Here is a 20,080-nt window from a genome sequence, read left to right as displayed (position 1 = left end):
TGGCTTTTTGGTGAAAGAGAAAGCAGAACTGCAGAATGGGCCACCGGAGGCGGCGATGGCTGGGCTGTCTCTGGCAGTGGACGACATGCATCAGGAACCGGTTTTAGCTCCAATGGTGGAGCAGTTGCTAAGTCCTGATGATACTGGAAAGGGCATGGAGATCGTGTTGCAACAGGAGGAAGCGGGGATAGGTGGTGTGCTCCAAGATTCCATGTTGCATGGAATTGTGGGAGGCCATGCGTCACATGGAAGTGAAGGGGTGCATGGCTCCATGATTGTTGGAGTTGAAATCTGTCCACCAATTGGAATGGTTGAGAATGGTGGGGTCGGATGGTTCAAGAATTGGAAAACCTTAGTGCCTGAGGTTTCTAAAGCCATGGTGCTCCCTGCGCAGACTTTGACTAAAGCAAAGAAAGGTTTGTTGAAGTCGGATTTGGACCTGGGATCGTCAAGTTTGGCAGTAGTGGGTTCAAAGAGAAGGGCAAGTTATGACTTGCTCAATGCTGGCAAGAGGTTATTATCACTTCCAGCTCCAGCACTCAAAGTGGATGAGAATATAACTCTGGTGTTGCAACATAAGAATGGCCAGCTTATTATCTCTCCAAAGAAGAAGAAATTGGGCCGTCCCCGAGGCAGCAAGAATAAGCCAAAAACTGCTCGACCTTTGGAACCAGACCTGAAGGAGAGAAAATCTCGTAAATGGAAGAGTCTTAGTAACTCTGCTGAGGTGGTTGAGACTGCACGCGTAGCGAAGGTAACAACTCCTGATGGGATTGACACACTGGATAAGGGAGCAGGAATGGATGAGGAGGCTGCTCCTCCTCGTCCGGAAAATATTTAATTTTTGCTAGGTCGCAAAGATCATGGTCTCTGAGGGTTTTTTATCCTTGCTTCGGAGTTCTTTTGGTCTTTGTTAGAAATAATGGTGCGTGAACTTTCTAAAAGGTGGGTGTACTGGGGGTATATTGGGTTCTTGTTCTTGTTTTAGAATAGGAGTCTCAGGGTACTCTGAGAAACGATTCTTTCTGTCGACCCCATAGTAGTGTTTCGTTTTTATACTGCTTGCTGAATCAATATAATGGGCTGACATCTTTCAATCAAAAAAAAAGTTAAAGAGTTCATAATTATTTAATCACATGACATAAGCATTTCAGTTACTTGTTTTTCTGAACAAATCCTTTTTTTGCTTGGTGCAATCACAATAAAAATGGAGTGAATAATATTATATTTCCTTCCATATAAAAAAAAAAAAATATTTGTCATCGTCGTTGAAAACATCCGATCAAATTTCCATTTGACCGAGAAAATATCAGCCCATCGGAGTTCAAAGCGTCAACCCCACCAAAATTCAATGCACAAAACAAACTGCAACACTGCACTGCACCCAATTCTATGTAAGCACCAACAACCCTCACCTCTCTATAGTCCTCTTATGACCATAATACCCTCGAATGCTCCAAAACAGAGCTCCCTTGGGCACGAACGAGTCAGAGTCATACATTACTTCGGTACGTCGATTTCCAGAGAATAACATCCCGGCGCCGAAGACTCATTCCGCGTTGATTTTATAGTGCGCAATTAGCTTCTCGTCCCTCTCAGAGAGCAATTCCTAGTTAGAAAATGGCAAGTCCCCCAAGTCTTCTCCCCAGTCCGCGTTTTGAAACAAGCCTCGTGTTTCTCCTATTTTGTCTCATTGCTTTGGACAAGCTGACCAACTGGGTGTGTTTTCTCTCTGTTGGGTCTGTGGAAAGTTTCGGTCTTGGTTTCTGGGTTCTGTGGAACCGCTGTTTTTTAGGTTCATGGGTTTGTGAGGTTTTCGGTGTTTTCGGGATTGAGGTGAAAGCTTGGCAACTACAGTATGGCTGCTGCGGTTATGAGGAAGCTGAGTGCTGCTTTGGCTTCAAAAGGTGCTGATTTTGATGTCGAGAGTTACGAAGATTTGAGCGCGGAGTTGGAATACTCGTTTGCAGTGGAGTACCAAGGTCCTCCGGTGGGTTATGAAATCCCACATGCGTTTCCGATTGACATTCACCGAATCCCGACTGCTGCTCCGGTTTCTTCACCGGCGCTGTTGCACAATCTGTCGCTGCCGATCATCCAGCCCATTGCGAAGTCCAGTCAGAGCAGGAAGGTCAGAGTAGAGTCTAAACTTGGGGATGAAGTAAAGGCGGTTCTTGATTCAGGTGAAGAGAAGGGTGTGTGTAGTGAAGTTGGGAGCTCTGGAGAATTGGGTTGTGGAAAGTTGGAGGGGGAGGTGGAGTTGGGTGAGGATGGTGGAGAAGGTGATTGGGGATCAACAGACTCTGGGTTGAGCTCAAGAAGTGTTTCCTCTGAGGTTTTCTCTGGCAGAGAGGAAGCTGGTGTGGATGAGATTGTTCCTCACCATGTGAAAAGGCCATCGACTGTGACGTTTCGCGATCCGGATTCAAATGACATAGTTGTGCAGGAAGCGGAGTTCAATGCCTCTGATGGGGATGAGAGTTTGCAAGTGAGGCCGAGGGTGGAGAGGAATGGGAAGAAGGGGTCGTGCTATCGATGTGGGAGAGGGAACAAGTTCACTGAGAAGGAGGTGTGCATTGTTTGTGGTGCAAAGTATTGCTTTGATTGTGTGCTGAGGGCAATGGGGTCAATGCCGGAAGGAAGGAAATGTGTTACTTGCATTCGGTTTGGGATTGATGAGTCGAGGCGAGGGAGTATTGGCAAGTCTTCTAGGATGCTCTGGCGGCTTCTGACTAAGGCGCAAGTGGAAGTGGTCATGAAAGCTGAGATATCATGCCAAGCAAATCAACTGCCAGGCAATCTTGTCTTCGTGAACGACGAGCCTCTTACACAAGAAGAGCTCTCTAGATTGCAAGGTTGCAGAAACCCTCCAAAAAATCTAAAACCAGGATCTTATTGGTATGATAATGTATCTGGCTTTTGGGGAAAGGTAAAATTTGAACTCAGCTCATGATTTTTATTTCTTGTGTCATGTTGTTGTTATTAGACCTCTATATTGTTGCAACTTGGATCACAATGGGATAATTGGTGCTGATTTGATTGAACAGGTTGGGCGTAGGCCTTGCCAAGTTATAAGCCCCCAGCTGAATGTTGGGGGCCATTTAAGGGAAAATGCTAGTAATGGGGACACAAAAATAATGATAAACGGTCGAGTGATCACCAAGTTAGAGGTCTTCATGCTGCAGGTTATTATACTCAACTTGTTCAAGTTTCATTAGTATAACATGCTTTGAAAACTTACATTCCCTTGATGTTATTTGTTTGATTCATGCAGATGGCAGGAGTGCCATGTGAAGGAAAACTCAACTACTGGGTGAATGCAGATGGATCCTATCAGGAAGAGGGAATGAATAACGTCAAAGGAAAGATATGGGACACGGTATGTATGCATTTATATATGCAATGAATTTTTTTGTATTAAGAAGTCAAATTTATGCATCAAACACCTGTTAACTGTGAAGTATTTCCTTACAGAAAATAAAGCTGGTTTGTACTATCTTGTCTCTACCAATTCCTTCTGAACCTACAATTCCTCCTCCTGCGGAAGAAGACAGAAACTTTATTGAAGAGAAACTGCTCGACAAACTTGTTTTAGTTGGGTATCATAAATCTGGCTCAAGCACTATATTTAAACAGGTAAAGTGTATGTTTAGGGAACGTGATTACCTCTCTAAATGGTGTTAAGTTCATATCTTAATTCGTGTTTTTCCTGTTGCATAGCTTGATTGACACACTTATTTGTGGTGGAAAAGCTTAGATGAGAGAAAATCAACTCTGGAAGTTGATTACAAACTAGTATTGGCATTGCTTTATATGTGTTCACGAAACATGTTGCTAATTGATGGTCAATATCTATGTACTTGTAGGAAGTTGAAGAACACACACACATGCTTATATGTGGATGTATCAATGTAGTATGTACGTAGTATGCATGTTTTTTTTCTTTTGCAGTACTATGTAATATCAATGTAGTTCTCTCAATCCATCGTATCAGTAGCAGTCAGCTTTTGCTCAGAACTTTTTTAGTAACCATCAAGTGAAAAGTTGCACATAGATAACCAAGTCAAACAATACCACAAACTAACTTTTTATCTAATGCATGCATATAAGAGGAACAAAGAACTACACTAAACATGAATTCGTTCTTCTTTTACCGGAGGGATATAGAGAGCAGATTATTTTTCTTTTACAAAGCAGTCTGAGGCCTGTTTGTAATAGAAACAAACTCTTCTCTACTTTTCGCTTTTCTATTTCAATCTACAAACTATTGGAAAGAAAAGTGTGATACTCATAATATGGTACTACCACACTAAGTGGTTATGTAATGTTCAACGTAAAACAGTGCTACTTGTAATCCAATAAATTGTATATTTTTAGTTAGTTGCTGGAACTCTTTTAACCCAAAGTACCTGCTTATTGTAGGCAAAGTTTTTGTATAATGTTCCTTTTTGTGAAGATGAGCGCCAAAATATTAAGTTCATGATCCAAAGCAGATTGTACAGTTATCTTGGTATACTGCTTGAGGGGCGTGAATGGTTTGAAGAAGAAAGTTTGGTTGAAAACAGAAAAGGAGAGCTTCGAGATGAACCTGGTCCTTCAGGTACAATAAAGTTGATTCCACCTTATTTCTTCACTCCAATGAGTTCACATTATCTGTCATTTTGCCCGTCAATCAATAATGACAGTATTATGGAATAGGGATAGCATTTTATGCACTAAATATGCCTTATACTCTTATTTCTTTCAAAGATCGAACCAAATTTAATTTTGTTGGTAAATGAAAAAAAAAAAAAACTAGCATTTATATATCCGTCATTTACAAAAGTTTAAAATAAACGTTGACCAGTGACCAGGATAGGTACAAATGTGCGATCAAGTCTAAAATTCAAATTTGGTTCCGGAAGATGGTGAATATGATGCTGTCTGATTTTTCTGTAGTTTTCCACTTTTTATACTGGACACATTTTTATAGTTCTTACTTCTTACTAAACCCTTTGTGAATCTGTACATCCAATTTACTGTGACCAATGATCTCCTAAACCCTTCGACTCCATAGTTTCACAGTAATCTGTCTCATACTTTCTCTCCATTATACTAGTTGAAAACAAATTATTTCTGTTTTGTTTTGATATTCATTTTTTGTCTTTTTTTGTTTTTGTTTCCCGTTATATGAAGTATCCTTTTAGATAATTGTTTTCCTGTTGAAAAATAGGGGATTATTAGGCCTGACCAGTTGAAGAAATGCAATAAGAATTTATAGGGTCAACTGATTCCCTAGCTTTGTGAATACCAAGTTTTTCTTTTTTGAAACGAATACCAAGTTTTTCTTGTTATTGTTATTTTGGCTAGTACTGTTCAATTGATGGTTTTCCAGATTTTTTATAAAGGCTCAATACCATATTGTATTGGAATAACATATCTTGCTCCTTTTGATACCTAGTGCTTCTGGTGGGTTACAAATTGATTTCCTGTAAAGTTGATGTTTGTTTTCATTATTTGATCATTATTACATTTCTCTTTTGGGAGTTTGGCTTACAAATAAGACATTAAACAGCTTTAAGATTGTTACCATGTGTATAATTTTATTGCCATCAGTATTTTCACTGAATAGTCGTGTCTGAAATTGTTTGGTTGACAACAGGAATTACAAGCCAGCTGGACAGTAAAACAACGTATACCATTGGCCCGAGACTGAAATCTTTTGCAGATTGGCTACTAAAGAATATGATATCAGGTACTTTGGAAGCCATATTTCCTGCGGCTACTCGTGAATATGCACCGTTTGTTGAGGAGTTGTGGAATGATCCAGCTATTCAAGCCACATACAACCGGAGGAATGAATTAGAAATGCTACCCAGACAAGCTACATATTTTCTTAATCGGGTGAGATCACGCTCTGTGATTCCTCTAGCTTTAGCCAGTTCACATTCTAAAGTCTAATCTGCCTGTGCTCTAATTTTTCCTTTTGTGTCCTCTTTAATCTCTTTGACCTTTAAGCATCAAACTTTCCAATTATTTGACGCACCAGAAGCTCATAATTATACCAAAACTACACTGACTTTTATTTTTATTGAATAATTCCAGACCACACCAACATCTTAGGAAGATATGATTTATATATTTCACCAGAATATTCTGTAATCAAACTACTGTAGATTCATTCCTAACAATTAATAAACAGTTTAATGGGAATGTGTTTCATTTCGTTTCTGATTCCAGGTAATTCTTTCACCCATTCCAGAACCCAGAATAGTAAAATATTCATTCATTATATATGGAAATGGAATGTGGATAACTTGTGATCGTTATACAATATTCTTTGTACTGAATTAACTATGGTTCTGACAGGCTGTAGAAATTTCAAGGACCGATTATGAGCCCTCAGACATGGACATCTTGTACGCAGAGGGAATTACCTCGTCCAACAGCCTTAATACCATGGAATTTTCATTGACTAGATCATCTCAACGTAGCGATCTGGACTCTATCTATCAGCTTAATCCTTCGCAAAGGTTAGTGTTGCTGATTCATGCATTATAATACATGTTTGAGCAAACTATTTTTGTTCATTGAGTGGGCAAACCTCTTGGTCAATGTTGCTGATGAGATTTACTGCTGACGTGCTTTGCCTCATATTGCCCAGTCCTTAGTTTTATCTGAGAAAAAAAAAGAAAAGAAAAAAGAAAGCAATATTGAGGCATTCTTCTTTGGTATTGAAGCTTCCTTAGCAATAGAAAGGGCTCTTTCTCATGCATCTGCGTGGACATCTACCTCTTTCTCTTCTGCAATATTACTTGGAATCCTTTGGAAGGGTATCAAAATATGCTTTGACATTTTTGGTACACTTATTCATCACAGGTATCAGCTCATTAGAGTGCATAGCCTTGGAGGAAGTTGCAAGTTGCTGGAGATGTTTGAAGATGTTGATATGGTCATATTTTGTGTTGCTTTGACAGACTACGATGAGTTTTGTGAAGATGCTAGTGGGGTATCCATAAACAAGATGATGGCAAGTAAGCAGCTGTTTGAAAGTATTGCAACTCATCCGGCTTTTGATCAGAAACACTTCCTTCTGATACTCAACAAGTTTGATCTGCTCGAAGAAAAGATTGACCAAGTCTCTCTCACTCGATGCGAATGGTTTAATGACTTCAATCCAGCAACCAGTCATAATCCCAACAGTAGTAATAATAACAGTAATAATCCTACACTGGCTCATCGAGCCTTTCAGTATATTGCAATGAAGTTCAAAAGACTATTTCATACCCAAACAGATAGAAAGTTGTTTGTCTCCCAAGTTACTGCATTAGAGCCTGATACTGTAGATGAAGCTCTCAGATATGCTAGTGAGATTCTAAGATGTGAGGAAGAGGTACCCAGATTAATTAATGAGTTCTCTTCGGCTAGCATTGATGCCAGTTCTACAGTTTAAATGTCTGAGCAAAAATGTGGCTTCTAAGTGAGGCCTTGCGTTAATTACTGTTGTGCAAATTGTTTATATGCATAAATGTATACAGATATATAAGAAGAATATAGAGGCCAGATTCTTTTCTATTTTCAATTTTACTACCCTGAAGTTATGTGGATGCTGATAGATTTAACACAAGAAATCATTTGCATCGCACTGTTTCAAAAGGGCTGATCTGAAAGAGTACATATGAAGTTAAACTTTGTGTGTCATGCAGCGAAAATGGAACGTGAAAAGTAATTCCGACTGTTTTGCAAATCCCAGAGATGAACACATTTGCAGTACTAATGTTTGATTACTTCGACTTTTTGGTTTTAGGCCCACTTCCACTGTAGATACGCTGTTGTTCACGTCTCACTGTGCTAACGAGTTATGGTTGATTAATCATTATCTTTAGCACATCCAGCCAAATCCCAAACGAGAAAGAAAAAGAAAAAGAAATGGGAAAAGCGATCGAAAGAGGTATGATTCGTGAGCATCTTTCCAGTTGCAGAAACAGCTCCAAGGAACTTGTTAACTTGTTATTTGCCCCCATATGTTGACCTTTGTGTTGTTTGATCTTTATTATTCCCAAAATTTTAGACTACAGAATATAGATTCACACTGAACATTGCAGGGACTTTCTTCGTAGATTCCCATCATCATGGTGAGGCCAATAACATCCAAGTCTTTCTTTTGGCCAGTGATCATATATAATAACTAAATTTGTTACCCATCATTACTTCGCAAAAATGACTACCCAATTAAGAGCCTCTTCCTCTTCTTCTTTCAACCATTCATGGACATATGATATGTTCTAGTTTTCGAGGTGAGGATACGTTTTTGTTGATATGGACAAAAGTTTGCAGGTGTGGCCACGATGAATTTTGTGCATCGATCCATTTCACCGAACTTTATTTTGATACTACTAAAACAATTCGACTACTAAATTTCAGAACCAGAGAAGTGACAAATTGATGATTCATAAAACAAAAATAATATCACAGAAAATGTACATATTCTAGACTAGATTAACCAGATACAACACACAAAAGCCTAATATCACCAAGGAACAAAACGGTCCATGAGCATACAAACAGTGGCCTCAGAAAGCGTAGAAGAGTTCCTCCTCTCTTTTCTAACCGTAGTCTCCATCTCCGCACCTTCATGAGCTGCAGCAGCTACAGCTGGTTGTTGTTGCTGATCAACCGTACCCTCATCTCCTCCTTCAGCGTGTTTCACCTTTTTCGACGACCACAGAAACCGCTTCTTGGCCCCAACCTTCTCCTTCAGCTTCCCCAGCTCGCTCACCCATACCTCCACCACTGCAGACATTATAACTCAGAATACTAATCTCTTTGAATCTTTCTCGGGGTATGTAACTCTCTCTTACTCTTAAGCGCTTAATGAGGAAAAGCAAGTTAAGAGGCAAATGGGTTCTTATAGAGATGGGGATGATGAGGCTTTCTTTTCTTGCTAGCTAGCTAGTGGTTTTGCTTTCAGCAACGGCAACTGCTGCATGTGGTTTAAAGGAGGATACAACAAAATCAGTGTGTCGCATAGGCAGCCTCTTGGATCTGCGGGTCGTAGCACACAGCATATGAATTTAATTGGGATATTCGAGTCATTGATTTACGTGTGGGGACTGGCTTTGTTTTGTTAGATTGTGGACAAACTGTGGACGACTCGGCCTTACTGCTGCTGTTCAATGGTTTCAATTATTTCTAAACATAAATTGCTACATAAAATTGTAAAGGTTTTTTGGTCAAAGTGGAATTTTCTATAATACATGGATGTAAATCATGTACCATTCAGTCATCCTCACAAAATTCTTGAGCATTTGGTAGGAAGATTATTGTATAATCCTGTACCACCATCTATTATGTACGTAGTCCAGGCTAATATTATTGGTCCACATATAAAATGAAAGATGTTGATTGGTCTTTTAATATAATATTTTTTTCACCATTGCAATGGTCTCCATGTAAATAAGCCAGTTTTATTGGCCCGGACTATTACACGGCACTGCCTCGTGATAGTCCGGAATCAGAGAATAATAGGTAACTATGTGAGCACTAATGCATGTGATTACCCTTACCATTTTGAGGATTTAGTCACCAAATTGTTAGAGCAACTCCAACAACTTCCCTATAGGGAAAAATTTAGTTGTTTTGCTCCAATAGATTCTCTATAATTATCCCTAAAATAGAGATAGTGATGAGAGAGAAAACAGAATTCCCTATATTTACAGCAATCTGTAAAATTTTATGGAAGAATTATGGAATCTGTAAAATAGAGAATCTGTTGGAGTTGGAGCATAATTTTTTTTGGAGATTTTAATTTTTGCTTCCCTATAATAGGGAAATTATAGGAAATCTGTTGGAGATGCACTTATATACTTTACTGAGAGGACCATTTATTTTATTGAAAACTGTTTTTAGTTACCGTCTCCTTTAGAGACGGTATCTTTTTAAAGTAAAATATTATTTGGAAAACAATTTATACTAAAAACATGAATATACCGAAAACATTGTCATCCAAATATTTAACCGATCAAGTTCACTTTCAAATAGTAAGTTGAGTAAAGAGCAAAACTATAAGATGCCGAGAAATGAGAAATGGATCGAGAGTGGGTGTGGTCCAAATAATGTATATAGAATTGAATTTTGTAAGCTAAATTTTGATATGAACGGAAGTCCCCATCATTTAAGAAAAAAATATCAGACTTTTTGACAAGATATTTTCTGTAGAACTAATCAAAACTTCTTGTCCATAAGATTTTATTGACATTTCAGCTTTATGTTGGGAGATTTTTCTTCTGCACACTTTTTTTTTTTTTTTTTTTTTGGTTTTGTGTCAAAGCCCCTAAATATTGTTAGGATTCGATTGTTTGTTCAATTTGATACATTGCCAATCTGATTGGCTTCATCTTTGGCCGATTGTTCTCTATTGGCGATCATTTCTTATTGCAAGTGTATAGAGCAAATAGCTCGCAAATGTTTAAGAGATGCACGCTTTTGTCAATGTATAATTTTTTTTTTTCAAGTCAATTCATCGATTGTATTAGAATTATGATTCAACCATAGAGCATACACTGCTGCTCTGTAATTGGGTTAAGGAAGTGTGGTTTGGCTCGCCAGTGGGCATTAGAATTGATAAACAAAGGATCACAAAGTTTGATACTTGGTTGTTAACATTACTGAAAACTACTGCTACTGCTAGAGAGAAGAATTGGCTACTTACTATAGTTAGCTGCACCTGCTGGGCAATCTGGAGGGCTAGATGCGAACTGATCTACCAACAAAAAGTGCCATGTCCCTTTCAAGTGATCCGGTTCGGCAGCAAGCTGGCGTTTGAGTACTGGGAGCACACCACTGCTACTCATACTCCTAGCAACTCTGAGACCCGTGATGCTTGTCAAACCTGGATACCCCCTCCTCCAGGCTTTGTGGCGGTCAACTGTGATGCGGCCTGGGTCCACCCAAACATTGGTGGTCTGGGTGTGATTATCAGAGATGAGACGGGCATTTCGATTGGAGGAGCCTCTGAGAGAGTGCTTTGCGGATCTGCGGAGATTGCAGAAGCTCAAGCAGTCAGGCTGGGAGTGATCTTGGCATCAGAGAGTAATCTAAAGAGGGTGAGAGTGCAGTCAGACTCACAGTTTGTGATATCTGAACTTAATTCTGCATCTAATTACAAGAGCTGGAAAATTTTCCCAATAATTGATGAAATTCACAAGAGAAGTGAGTACTTTGAAGCTGTTACCTGGGAATGGATTCCCCGTGAAGCGAATATGGCTGCGCACAATGCAGCCTCGCTTGCCATGTTGAGGGTGGGTCTTAACAGATGGGCCGACAGGCCACCACCTTCTTTGTCCCTTGTCCTGAGGAACGACGGGCTCCCGTGCCCACCGAGGGCGTGAAGCCTGGTCTGATGTGTTTTTGTTTGTTTGGCTTGGTTTTGTTGTTGCTGTGTTTTCCTTTCGGTGTTTTCTGGGTTCCTCTTTCTGTTTTTCCTTGCGTTGCCTTCTGGGCTCCTCTTTCTGATTCTATCTCTTGTGTGATTTAGAGGAAAGGGAGCCTTTCCTTTCCAGGCTGTATTTTTCGGGGCCTTTGGTTTCTTTCTGGGTTCCTCGGGCTTGTCCCTTAATGAAGTTATCATTTCTCCAAAAAAAAAAAAACTTTGAAGCATAAATTGTGGAAACTTTGATTTCCTTCTTAGCATTGGCTTTCATTTGGCCATTTACCAATCTGTTTCACATGAGAGGTTTTGATTTTGGTCTCCCCTCTACCCCTAGAGGCCTCTCTTTCTTGTTCTTTTCCTTATTTTAGCTTAGTAAAAAAAAAAAAAATGTCTTAAACAATTAAACTGAAATGCTTCTGAAATTAGACTGGGGGATATTTTGAAGGGATTCTTTTTTTTTTATTATTAGGAAGAAGGATATTTTGAAGTTTTGGAGGTGGGATATTTTGAAAGACAGGAAACTTTGTAGGGTCTGTGACGATACTAATACTTGATATGTATATCTTTGTGAGCTTTTGATAGAAACAAGCAGAGCCACATTGGTCAGTTTTCGTGAACTTTCTTTCTTGTATTGCCGTAACCACAATAAAGTTGTAAAACCGCATGAAGCAAATGATATTACAAATATATGCATCTGAATACGGCTTGTGGTAATTCTTTTCAGCTGGCTGTTTTAACTTCAACTTCAATGGCTTAGAGAGACGGTGCTAATTACCAAATAGGATTTCCAACAAGATTTTGAGAGAAATAGATAATTTCATTGACTTATCCATGGCCAGAAGGCACATACATCACAAGCTGTCTCATACCAACAGTTCTAGATGGCACAAGCTGCCAAGCAAATGACAAGTGACCCTCACTGTAGACAAATGCGCTCACTTATTCCAGTACCTAGCTAGATGCCCAAAACCCAAAACTATCTAAGCTTCTTGTTATAACAACTCTAATCGCCTAGAGACCTCAATTGGTGTACAATTAGAGAAACTAACTTACATAGCACTAGACCCTAGAAAGCAAATACTAGGCACAGAAGAGGACCGGGAAACCTAGAGTTTCCATTGCCCTAACCTTAGCTCGAGAATCCTCCGTCGTTACCACTCTAGAGGATATGCTAGAGGCACGAAAGTGCGTAATTCCCTAACAAACGTAGAGAGTACAAACCTAGGGTTCTAGACCAAGGTTAAAAAACCTGAAATCACAGCCCAACAGCCCAAGAAGAAGACCCCAGCTCAGGCCCAACAATGAAAGCTTGACCCAAGCCCATCGTCCATCTGCAGTCTCCAATGGACGACTGCGGCCACCCGAAACCAGATCCCGCCACCGCAATCGGCACCAGCCCTCGCCACTGCCACTGACTCCAGCCTCGCCGCAGCACCGTAAGCCCCAGCCTCGCTGCCTCAACCCAGGTCGAAGCCGGACCGAACCACGTCGAAACCAGTCCAGAGCAGCCCGATTCCGGACGTCGCTGCCACCGTCCAACTCCTCCACCATGCGGCCGATCATGGAGAACCAGGAGGTGCCTCATCGACCCTCGACCCGCGTTGCCCCGCCGCCCACTGAGCCCAAGATGTCTTCCGGTACTCGTCGCCAAAAACAGCCAGCGCCGGACTCGAGCCGTAATCCCTCTCCAAGAAACTGCCGGACCACTAGTTTTCAAATTCCCGTCCGGCAGTCGCGTCGAGCAAGCGAGGCAAGCCAACGCCGCCCAAGCACGCCGCCGGACAAGAAGAAAAGTTGCAACCCTAAACCAAAAGCGATTCCGGGTTTTGTGGAGCACTTTAGTCGTAAGAGTTAGAGGATTTCCAACAAGATACTATCTACTATGTTTACTTTATTTAATCTATCTCTAGCATTCTCAACATTTCCCCCCATATACCACAAAAATAGCTACAATAAAAAAAATTGGAAGAAGGGGAAAAGAATCAGTTCCCCATACCAAAAAAAAGTTCATGTTGCACACAAAGCTATCAAATTCAACTACATAGGGTGCATTTCTCTTTCTTTTGAAATCTGGCACCTAACCACGAAAGAAGCAAGCACTGCATTTGCATAGCCCCTGTCTTTACAAATCCATTATACATCTTTAGCCAAAAGTTCCAAATAGATGGGAAGGATGATCGAACTTGGTAAGTGATCTGTTGTTTCATCAACTTCCTTGTAGCTAGACATGAGTCACTGAGATGTCCCAGCTAGTGTAACAGAATAGGCTCTTTGCAGTTAACGAAGCTGGAATAAGAAGACCCTTGAATAAACCCCCGACTTCAGCTTTCATGATTGTATCAAGAGCAAGGCTTACAGCAAAACCTTCGATCCAATTGCTGAAGTCCATGATAATTCTCATGTACCAATTCTTTCAGAGAAAAAGCTGTAACATCCTGTCAATGTTAACCATGCACCAGTTGGGATAATTTGTGTTGGAGGTTTGGGCTACATTGAGTATTTAAAGTAGTCGTGTAGCTTTGGTATTCCTACTGCAAAGGTAGGATCATGGTCGCTCTGAGACACGAGCTGTGTAGAATCAAACTGATTGCCTACACAATGAGGTAGACAGAAAAAATCAACGATTGCCAAAAGGACCGGACAATCTTGCTGAACATATATACTATCAAAGACCTACAGTAACTGTGGAAGAAAGAATTGCTATAACACACTACAACAGAATAAAGAATAACAGTGTAGAACAAAGAATAATAGTGTGCTCACATTCGTATGCAGATGTACGGTGCAGAATCCGTGTTGGTAGCAGATTCGTAAGGATTTTTACCTACAAAAAATGAAACAATCAAAAATCAAAGGCTACAAACAGAGTGCAGAGTAGGTCCAATTACCAATTTATAAGCACTTAAGCAGCCCACTTATTGGATGTTACTAGCAGATCTAAATTAAGCCAAGCTAAAACGTGATTTCAACCAAAAGATCAGTTCAAGTGTAAGGCATTTTGCGTACCTCTCCTTTTATTTCTGAAATATTGATCAATGTGTGCTCGAACAGACAAGGAATTCAGATCGACATACAGACCCTCGGTGAAGATCTTATCAACTCCATTGATCAAGCTCTAGAGGTTTGATTCCAAAGACTCACTCGATCATTTCCTCTAAATTGAACTCCTGAACGAAGTACGTACGTCGAGGGAATTCAGAAAAGTTTTAGTGTTTAACCAAGACTAGTTCTACTACACATGGCAAGTTCAGAACTAGAAACACTATATAATATATATACACCACATATATGTATGTGCCATTATCTCAAAGACAGGGAATAAGTACCTTAACATTGTATGATGATGATCGAGCATCATGTTTTTAAAGGAGTAGTTCTTCCTAGGTAAGTGTTTTGTAACTTGGGTGTGTCAATGTCATCCTCAGTGGTAGCAGAATCAGCATATACCTGGACAACAGAGTGCGTTTATGATTCCAATATGATTTTGATTCTGAGAATGATAGTAGGCTATAAAAGAAGACTCAAAACACACAAAAAGAAAAAGATAATGAACCTACCGGAAGTCAGCTGGACTATCATCGACCTTCTCCTTCCAAATCTTCGATCAGGTGAACTCCCCAGCTTCCCCCCAAAGGCATTGTGTCTGAAACTAGTTTATCTTCAAATCGAAACATAACTCGAAACATATCAGGTGGCGCCATCCCACACTCACTCAACCACCTTATTACTGTAACCAATGGAATATAATGCACCCACACACACTCCTCATTCATGTCTTTCTCATCAAACTTTACTCCATTGATGTAAACAAAATGAGTGCCCTTAACAAACAGCGATAGAATACAGAGAGCCAACCCTTTGTTGTCCCAACTGGAGTTTTGAGGAATATCAATGCAAAACTCATGCTCTTTATTTATAACTTTACCATTCACATCCCACTTCACATCCTGACGGCAGGTGAACCAGTTTGGAATCGGAGCACGTGAGGGAAATTCTACATGGAATTCTTCAGATTTCGGACAAGAGAAAAAAAGAGTCAACAGAGCCGTCAATTTATCTGCCTCTCTCATCCATTCGTCTGCCTCTGCCCTCTTCTTTCTCTTCTTGTCTTCAACCTCTGATATTACTCCACGAGCCAGATTGTCGCAGAGTTTCCGGCAGCCAGTCAAGTCCAACTCACCGAACATTTTTGAATCTTTACCCTCCAAAATTTTTGACAAGTTTGAAATTCTTTCCAATGACCCACACCAACTCACAAATAAGCCATCTATTTCTCGTGGAAATTCTAAAATTTCTTCAAGCTGGTTGCAACCGTTCAGATGAACTTGTAATCTGGAAGTGAGGTTAGTTGAAAAGACCGGTGGAGGAGGAAGTGATTCTGACTTTGTTGGAAATGTAACGAGGTTAGAGCAGAACTGTAGATCAAGATCCTCCAGACGTTGCAATTCATAGAAAATGCTCGATGGTACATTAGTAAGTTCTTCACAGTTAGATAGAGACAAGGATTTAAGGCCAGTGAGATTGCCAACCGAGCAAGGTAACTCTTTGATGGCAGTCTCACTAAGATCCAGAGTTGCCAAAGACTTCATGTCTCCCTCAATTTCAGGGAAGAACTTAAGATTAGGGCAACCAGAGAGAACCAGAGTTTCCAAAGATTTCATGTTGATCCTCTCTTGAAACATCTGCAGCTTTTTACAATCGATGAGTTTCAAAATGACGAGCTTATCGAGACGGCCAACCGAAGGATGAACTTCAACCAAATCATCATAATTAAATAGCTCCAAACACTCTAAGCTTGTTAATCCAGACAAGTCGAGAATTCTTGTTAAACCGTGACAGGATTGACAGCCCCACAATTTGATAGATTTCAAATATCGCAGATTCTGTTTGGGAGAAAGAGAACCCAAAAATCAAATTTGCAAAAAAAAAAAGGTTGAAATGATGAGTAATTAAAATGCAGCAAAATATGTGAGTGTAAAAAAGTGATCGAAACCTTCAATCCCTCGTTCACTAGTGGGGTCGTGCAGGGCCCACCCATGTGCAGCATACGGAGTGCCCTCGGATTAAAATTCGTTGGCAACGATCGTAATAAACAACCCTTCCAGTCAAGGACCCTTAACTGGTTGGGGAGATAATCCACGCTTTCTCCATGAAGTACTTTGAACTGGTCGGGGATATAATGGAAGCTCTTTCCATGAAGTTCCCAATCATCGACTATAAATATTTGAAGATTTTTCAAGTTTGTGAAGCTTTCGCCGTTCAACCATATCTTTTGTGAATAGTGGTAGTCGGAGTAATCTCTTCTCAACAGAATGCCTTTAATTTTATCCGTTCCCTAATATGAAATAGCAATTAGGTCAAATGAAGCAAGTTCTTCTCATAATAAATACTAGAAGGAAAACACACATTTAATTTTGAAAAAAAAAATGCATTTTAAAATAATGAAATGAATTTTTAACAGTTGAATACTTATGGGAAATATTTGAAGTTAGTGGGTGACAATTATGGAGAGCAAATGGATAATGCTTATTTTTATATTTTTCTTAATTTTTTTCCTTTGTAATTTACAACTTTATCCTTGGATATTTAAACTTTCTTCAACTTTTTTAATATTTGAAGGATATATCAGTAAAAAAAAAACTTCTGTTTTGACTAACAAACTTTATTCTCTTAATAATAATATAGATAGATTCACATAATTCTTCAAGATTTTATAAGCAAGAGAAGTGGTGTTAGCTCAGTGGTTAGAGCACCCACTACCTAATGACGAAGTCATGGGTTCAAGTCACCATGGAGGTAGAAGAGAAATTTTAAATACACATCCTTAATCACTTAATACACATCCCTATTATTTTATAGGGTGTGGCTATTGCCACCCTACCAAATGCTCAGTTCACCCTACATTTTATTTTTTATCCTTAAAATTCCAATTCTGCCCTTAAAAGTTAGAAAAACTTTTTTTTTTCTTTTAACTTAAAAATAAATAAAAACAAACCATCATTGATATATTGCATGCAGACCTCCATCCTTCTCAAATGATCATATGCTTTCCTCGATCTCTTCCTTCTTTATTTTATATATATATATATATATATATATATATATATATATATATATATATATATATATGAGAAAGACTATACGATCCTAAAGACACAAAAAAAAAAAAAAAAAAAACAAAAACAAAAATATGCAGAACAATCCCACTACACTGTACGACCACTCCATTGAAGATTGAAGCAATTCTCAACTATCTTAGTCCCTTTCTTTCTCTATTTCTTGTAAGCACTGGTTGGACACTTAATTGAGATGTACAAGAGACTAAGTCAAGGCTCTCAGTATCTGGTGGAATGAAATTCAAATTTGATTTGAGAGATATAGAGTATTTATGCAGTTGTGCTTGCATAAATCTTAATTTTATTTTATTTTATTTTTAGTCTAAAATCGGGTAAGTGGTCACGACTCTATAATTAAATGGGAATATTTTATGATTTTTGAGATTAAGGATATTTTAGGTACTTTGGGTTGTGTATTTAGTAGAATATTAGAATGAGTAATTAAATGGGTGGTGTATTGAGTATGGAGTGTGTATTAAATAATTAGGGGTGTGTATTTAAAACTTCTCTATAAGCAAAGATGTATTAAATATCATAAAGCTAAATAAATATCACTTACTTTGTTTTCCTCAAGGACTTCGTGAATATCCTCATATAGCCACAATCTACTGCGTTGTCCTTTCTCATCAAGAGACTCTTGTCGAACAATTTCTTTTCCCATGTCTTCTATAAGGTCATGCATCCAAATCCTATTGTCTTTCTCAATTTTTATTAAGGCCTTTTCTGCGATCACTTTGAGACCATACATAGGATTGAGGTCACAACTTTGTAGGACATTTATCACATAGCTTTGTTTATAACCTTTAAAGAAACATGCAATATGAAGAAAAACTTCCTTCATCCGATCCTCCAATGCCTTGTAACTTCTTTTGAGAGCTTGTTGAATCTCTTGGTTAGGATATTTGTTGTAATACTCTAATGCATCTTTCCACTCATCCTTATTTTTACTACATAGATCTGATCCCAAAACTTCCAAAGCTAACGGAATCCCTTTAGCATAACGTATTACACTAGTTGCAAGGTCAAAGAAATCATCCATACGTATATTTCCTTTGAAGGCATTGAAATTGAAGAGCTCTAAAGCTTCTTCATCATTTAATTCCTTGACCTCATATATTGAATTGACTTTATGAGCCCTTAGGCAATTCTTATCTCTTGTTGTTATTATAATTCTACTTCTTGGACCAAACCAATCACACCCTCCAGCAAGTTTTCTTAACTGATCCAAGCGGTCCACATCATCAAGAACTAAGAGAACCCTTTTCTTGCTTAGTTTTTGCTTCAGCACAATGATTCCTTCATCAACATTGGTCACATTAGGTGGATTCCTCTCTATAATCTTAGAAAGAAAATGGTTTTGTAGCTTGACAAGACCTCCATGTGAAAATGATTCTTCTCTAATATTTACCAGGAAACAACTATGTTCAAACTTATGGCTAATTGAATTGTATACAGCTTTTGCAAGTGTTGTCTTTCCTATTCCACCAATTCCCCATATCCCTATCATGTGAGGATCGTCTTCCGCAACATTTAAGTGCTTAAGTATGTCTTCTACACGAGATTCTATTCCAACAGGATATGTTGCCACATCTAAAGGGGTGCATTTCATTATTTTGGTTAATATCTCTTTAACAATTTCATCAATGACATTCGCTTCATTCCTGTAAATGTAAAAGCATATGAAACATTTAGTTTAAACTTTCCTACATGTTCAGTTTGTTAGGAGATGGATCAATGACGGACTAAATCATATTCAAGGTTATACTCTAATTGTAGCCCATTAGTTAGTGAAACTATTGATGCATGGGTAAGATTAAACATTATGCAATCTGTTAACTAAGTAACAAATAATGGTGGAATGTTAAAATTTGCATTATAAAGTTGAGATGCTTGAGATTGAACATACGTACCCTCCATCCAAGATGTGCCACCCAGACAAAGTTGCTGCTTGTGTAAGAGCTGCCTTCCAACTTTCCACCTTCTTTAAGTTATCCTTGTATTTGCTAAGGTGAGCAATTGCATCACCAACCTGGTCCTTCTGGTGTCGTATTTCCGACGGATCTACCTTGTAGAATATTGGGTAAACGATTTGGTGCTTGGATTCTTTACATTGAAAGATCTTGACAAGTTCATCCAAGCACCACTTTGAAGATGCATAGTTGGCAGAAAATACAACAATGGAAATCCTTGATCCTTCAATTACTTCGAGAAGCTCCTTTGATATATCTTCTCCTCTTGTAAGGTCATTATCAATGAAGGTGTTAATTCCCTCCTGAACCAAATTGCGGTACAAATGGCCTGTGAAATTGTTGCGCGTATCCGCACCTCTGAAGCTCACAAAGACATCGTGTGTGAACAAATGGGTGGAAGAAGAAGACAAGGAGGAAGAGGAAGAGGAAGAGGCTCCGAATTGAGGTTTGCTCAGATTCATGTTGTTTGATTGAGGATTGAGTGAGGAGGCTGAATTAGAAAAATTTAGGATGGTATTGTGAGTCACACACACACACATATATCAGAGGAAACTTCAGTGTGAATGGCTGCAAACTATATGAGC

At 39.1% G+C, this 20,080-nt stretch overlaps 3 protein-coding genes across 4 annotated transcripts in view; 1 reads left to right on the top strand and 2 right to left on the bottom strand.

The window, feature by feature from the left end:
- Positions 1–20,056, bottom strand: part of LOC133740117 (disease resistance protein RPV1-like) — a 105,340-nt gene extending 85,284 nt beyond the window's left edge. Inside the window, exons 1-8 of one of the 2 annotated variants that reach the window (XM_062168034.1) lie at positions 19,437–20,054; positions 18,086–19,187; positions 16,404–16,745; positions 14,968–16,293; positions 14,737–14,857; positions 14,417–14,577; positions 14,174–14,234; positions 13,924–14,001 (exon numbers count right to left, since the gene is read on the bottom strand). In XM_062168034.1, coding sequence (XP_062024018.1) covers positions 14,986–16,293; positions 16,404–16,745; positions 18,086–19,187; positions 19,437–20,035 — 3,351 coding nt within the window. In that variant the 5' untranslated portion in view covers positions 20,036–20,054 and the 3' untranslated portion in view covers positions 13,924–14,001; positions 14,174–14,234; positions 14,417–14,577; positions 14,737–14,857; positions 14,968–14,985. Of the gene's footprint in view, positions 1–13,923; positions 14,002–14,173; positions 14,235–14,416; positions 14,578–14,736; positions 14,858–14,967; positions 16,294–16,403; positions 16,746–18,085; positions 19,188–19,436 lie in introns of those variants that run through there. The other variant, XM_062168035.1, reaches the window with a different exon arrangement.
- LOC133735813 (extra-large guanine nucleotide-binding protein 1-like) lies at positions 1,494–7,554 on the top strand. The gene is made up of 8 exons (XM_062163239.1): positions 1,494–2,929; positions 3,048–3,185; positions 3,275–3,379; positions 3,475–3,636; positions 4,423–4,600; positions 5,642–5,883; positions 6,349–6,512; positions 6,859–7,554. The coding sequence occupies exons 1-8, from the start codon at positions 1,859–1,861 to the stop codon at positions 7,430–7,432; spliced, it is 2,634 nt and encodes an 877-aa protein (XP_062019223.1). The 5' UTR covers positions 1,494–1,858; the 3' UTR covers positions 7,433–7,554.
- On the bottom strand, positions 8,415–9,022 carry LOC133735815 (uncharacterized). The gene has a single exon (XM_062163240.1). It carries the CDS (start codon positions 8,780–8,782, stop codon positions 8,510–8,512), a length of 273 nt encoding a protein of 90 aa, XP_062019224.1. The 5' UTR covers positions 8,783–9,022; the 3' UTR covers positions 8,415–8,509.
- Positions 20,057–20,080: the final 24 nt, after the last annotated feature.

The sequence above is a fragment of the Rosa rugosa genome, chromosome 3 (assembly GCF_958449725.1).
Source record: "Rosa rugosa chromosome 3, drRosRugo1.1, whole genome shotgun sequence".
Classification (NCBI taxonomy): domain Eukaryota; kingdom Viridiplantae; phylum Streptophyta; class Magnoliopsida; order Rosales; family Rosaceae; genus Rosa; species Rosa rugosa.
Note: the sequence above shows the minus strand (reverse complement) of the source record. Positions and strands in the feature narration are given on the sequence as shown.

Excerpts from the sequence above, each read along its gene's own strand:
- LOC133735813 (XM_062163239.1), top strand. The coding sequence starts at position 1,859 with ATGGCTGCTGCGGTTATGAGGAAGCTGAGTGCTGCTTTGGCTTCAAAA. Across the intron at positions 3,380-3,474 it reads AAGGAAAGATATGGGACACG|AAAATAAAGCTGGTTTGTAC; the intron begins GTATGTATGCAT and ends ATTTCCTTACAG. Across the intron at positions 4,601-5,641 it reads AGATGAACCTGGTCCTTCAG|GAATTACAAGCCAGCTGGAC; the intron begins GTACAATAAAGT and ends GGTTGACAACAG.
- LOC133735815 (XM_062163240.1), bottom strand. The coding sequence starts at position 8,782 with ATGTCTGCAGTGGTGGAGGTATGGGTGAGCGAGCTGGGGAAGCTGAAG.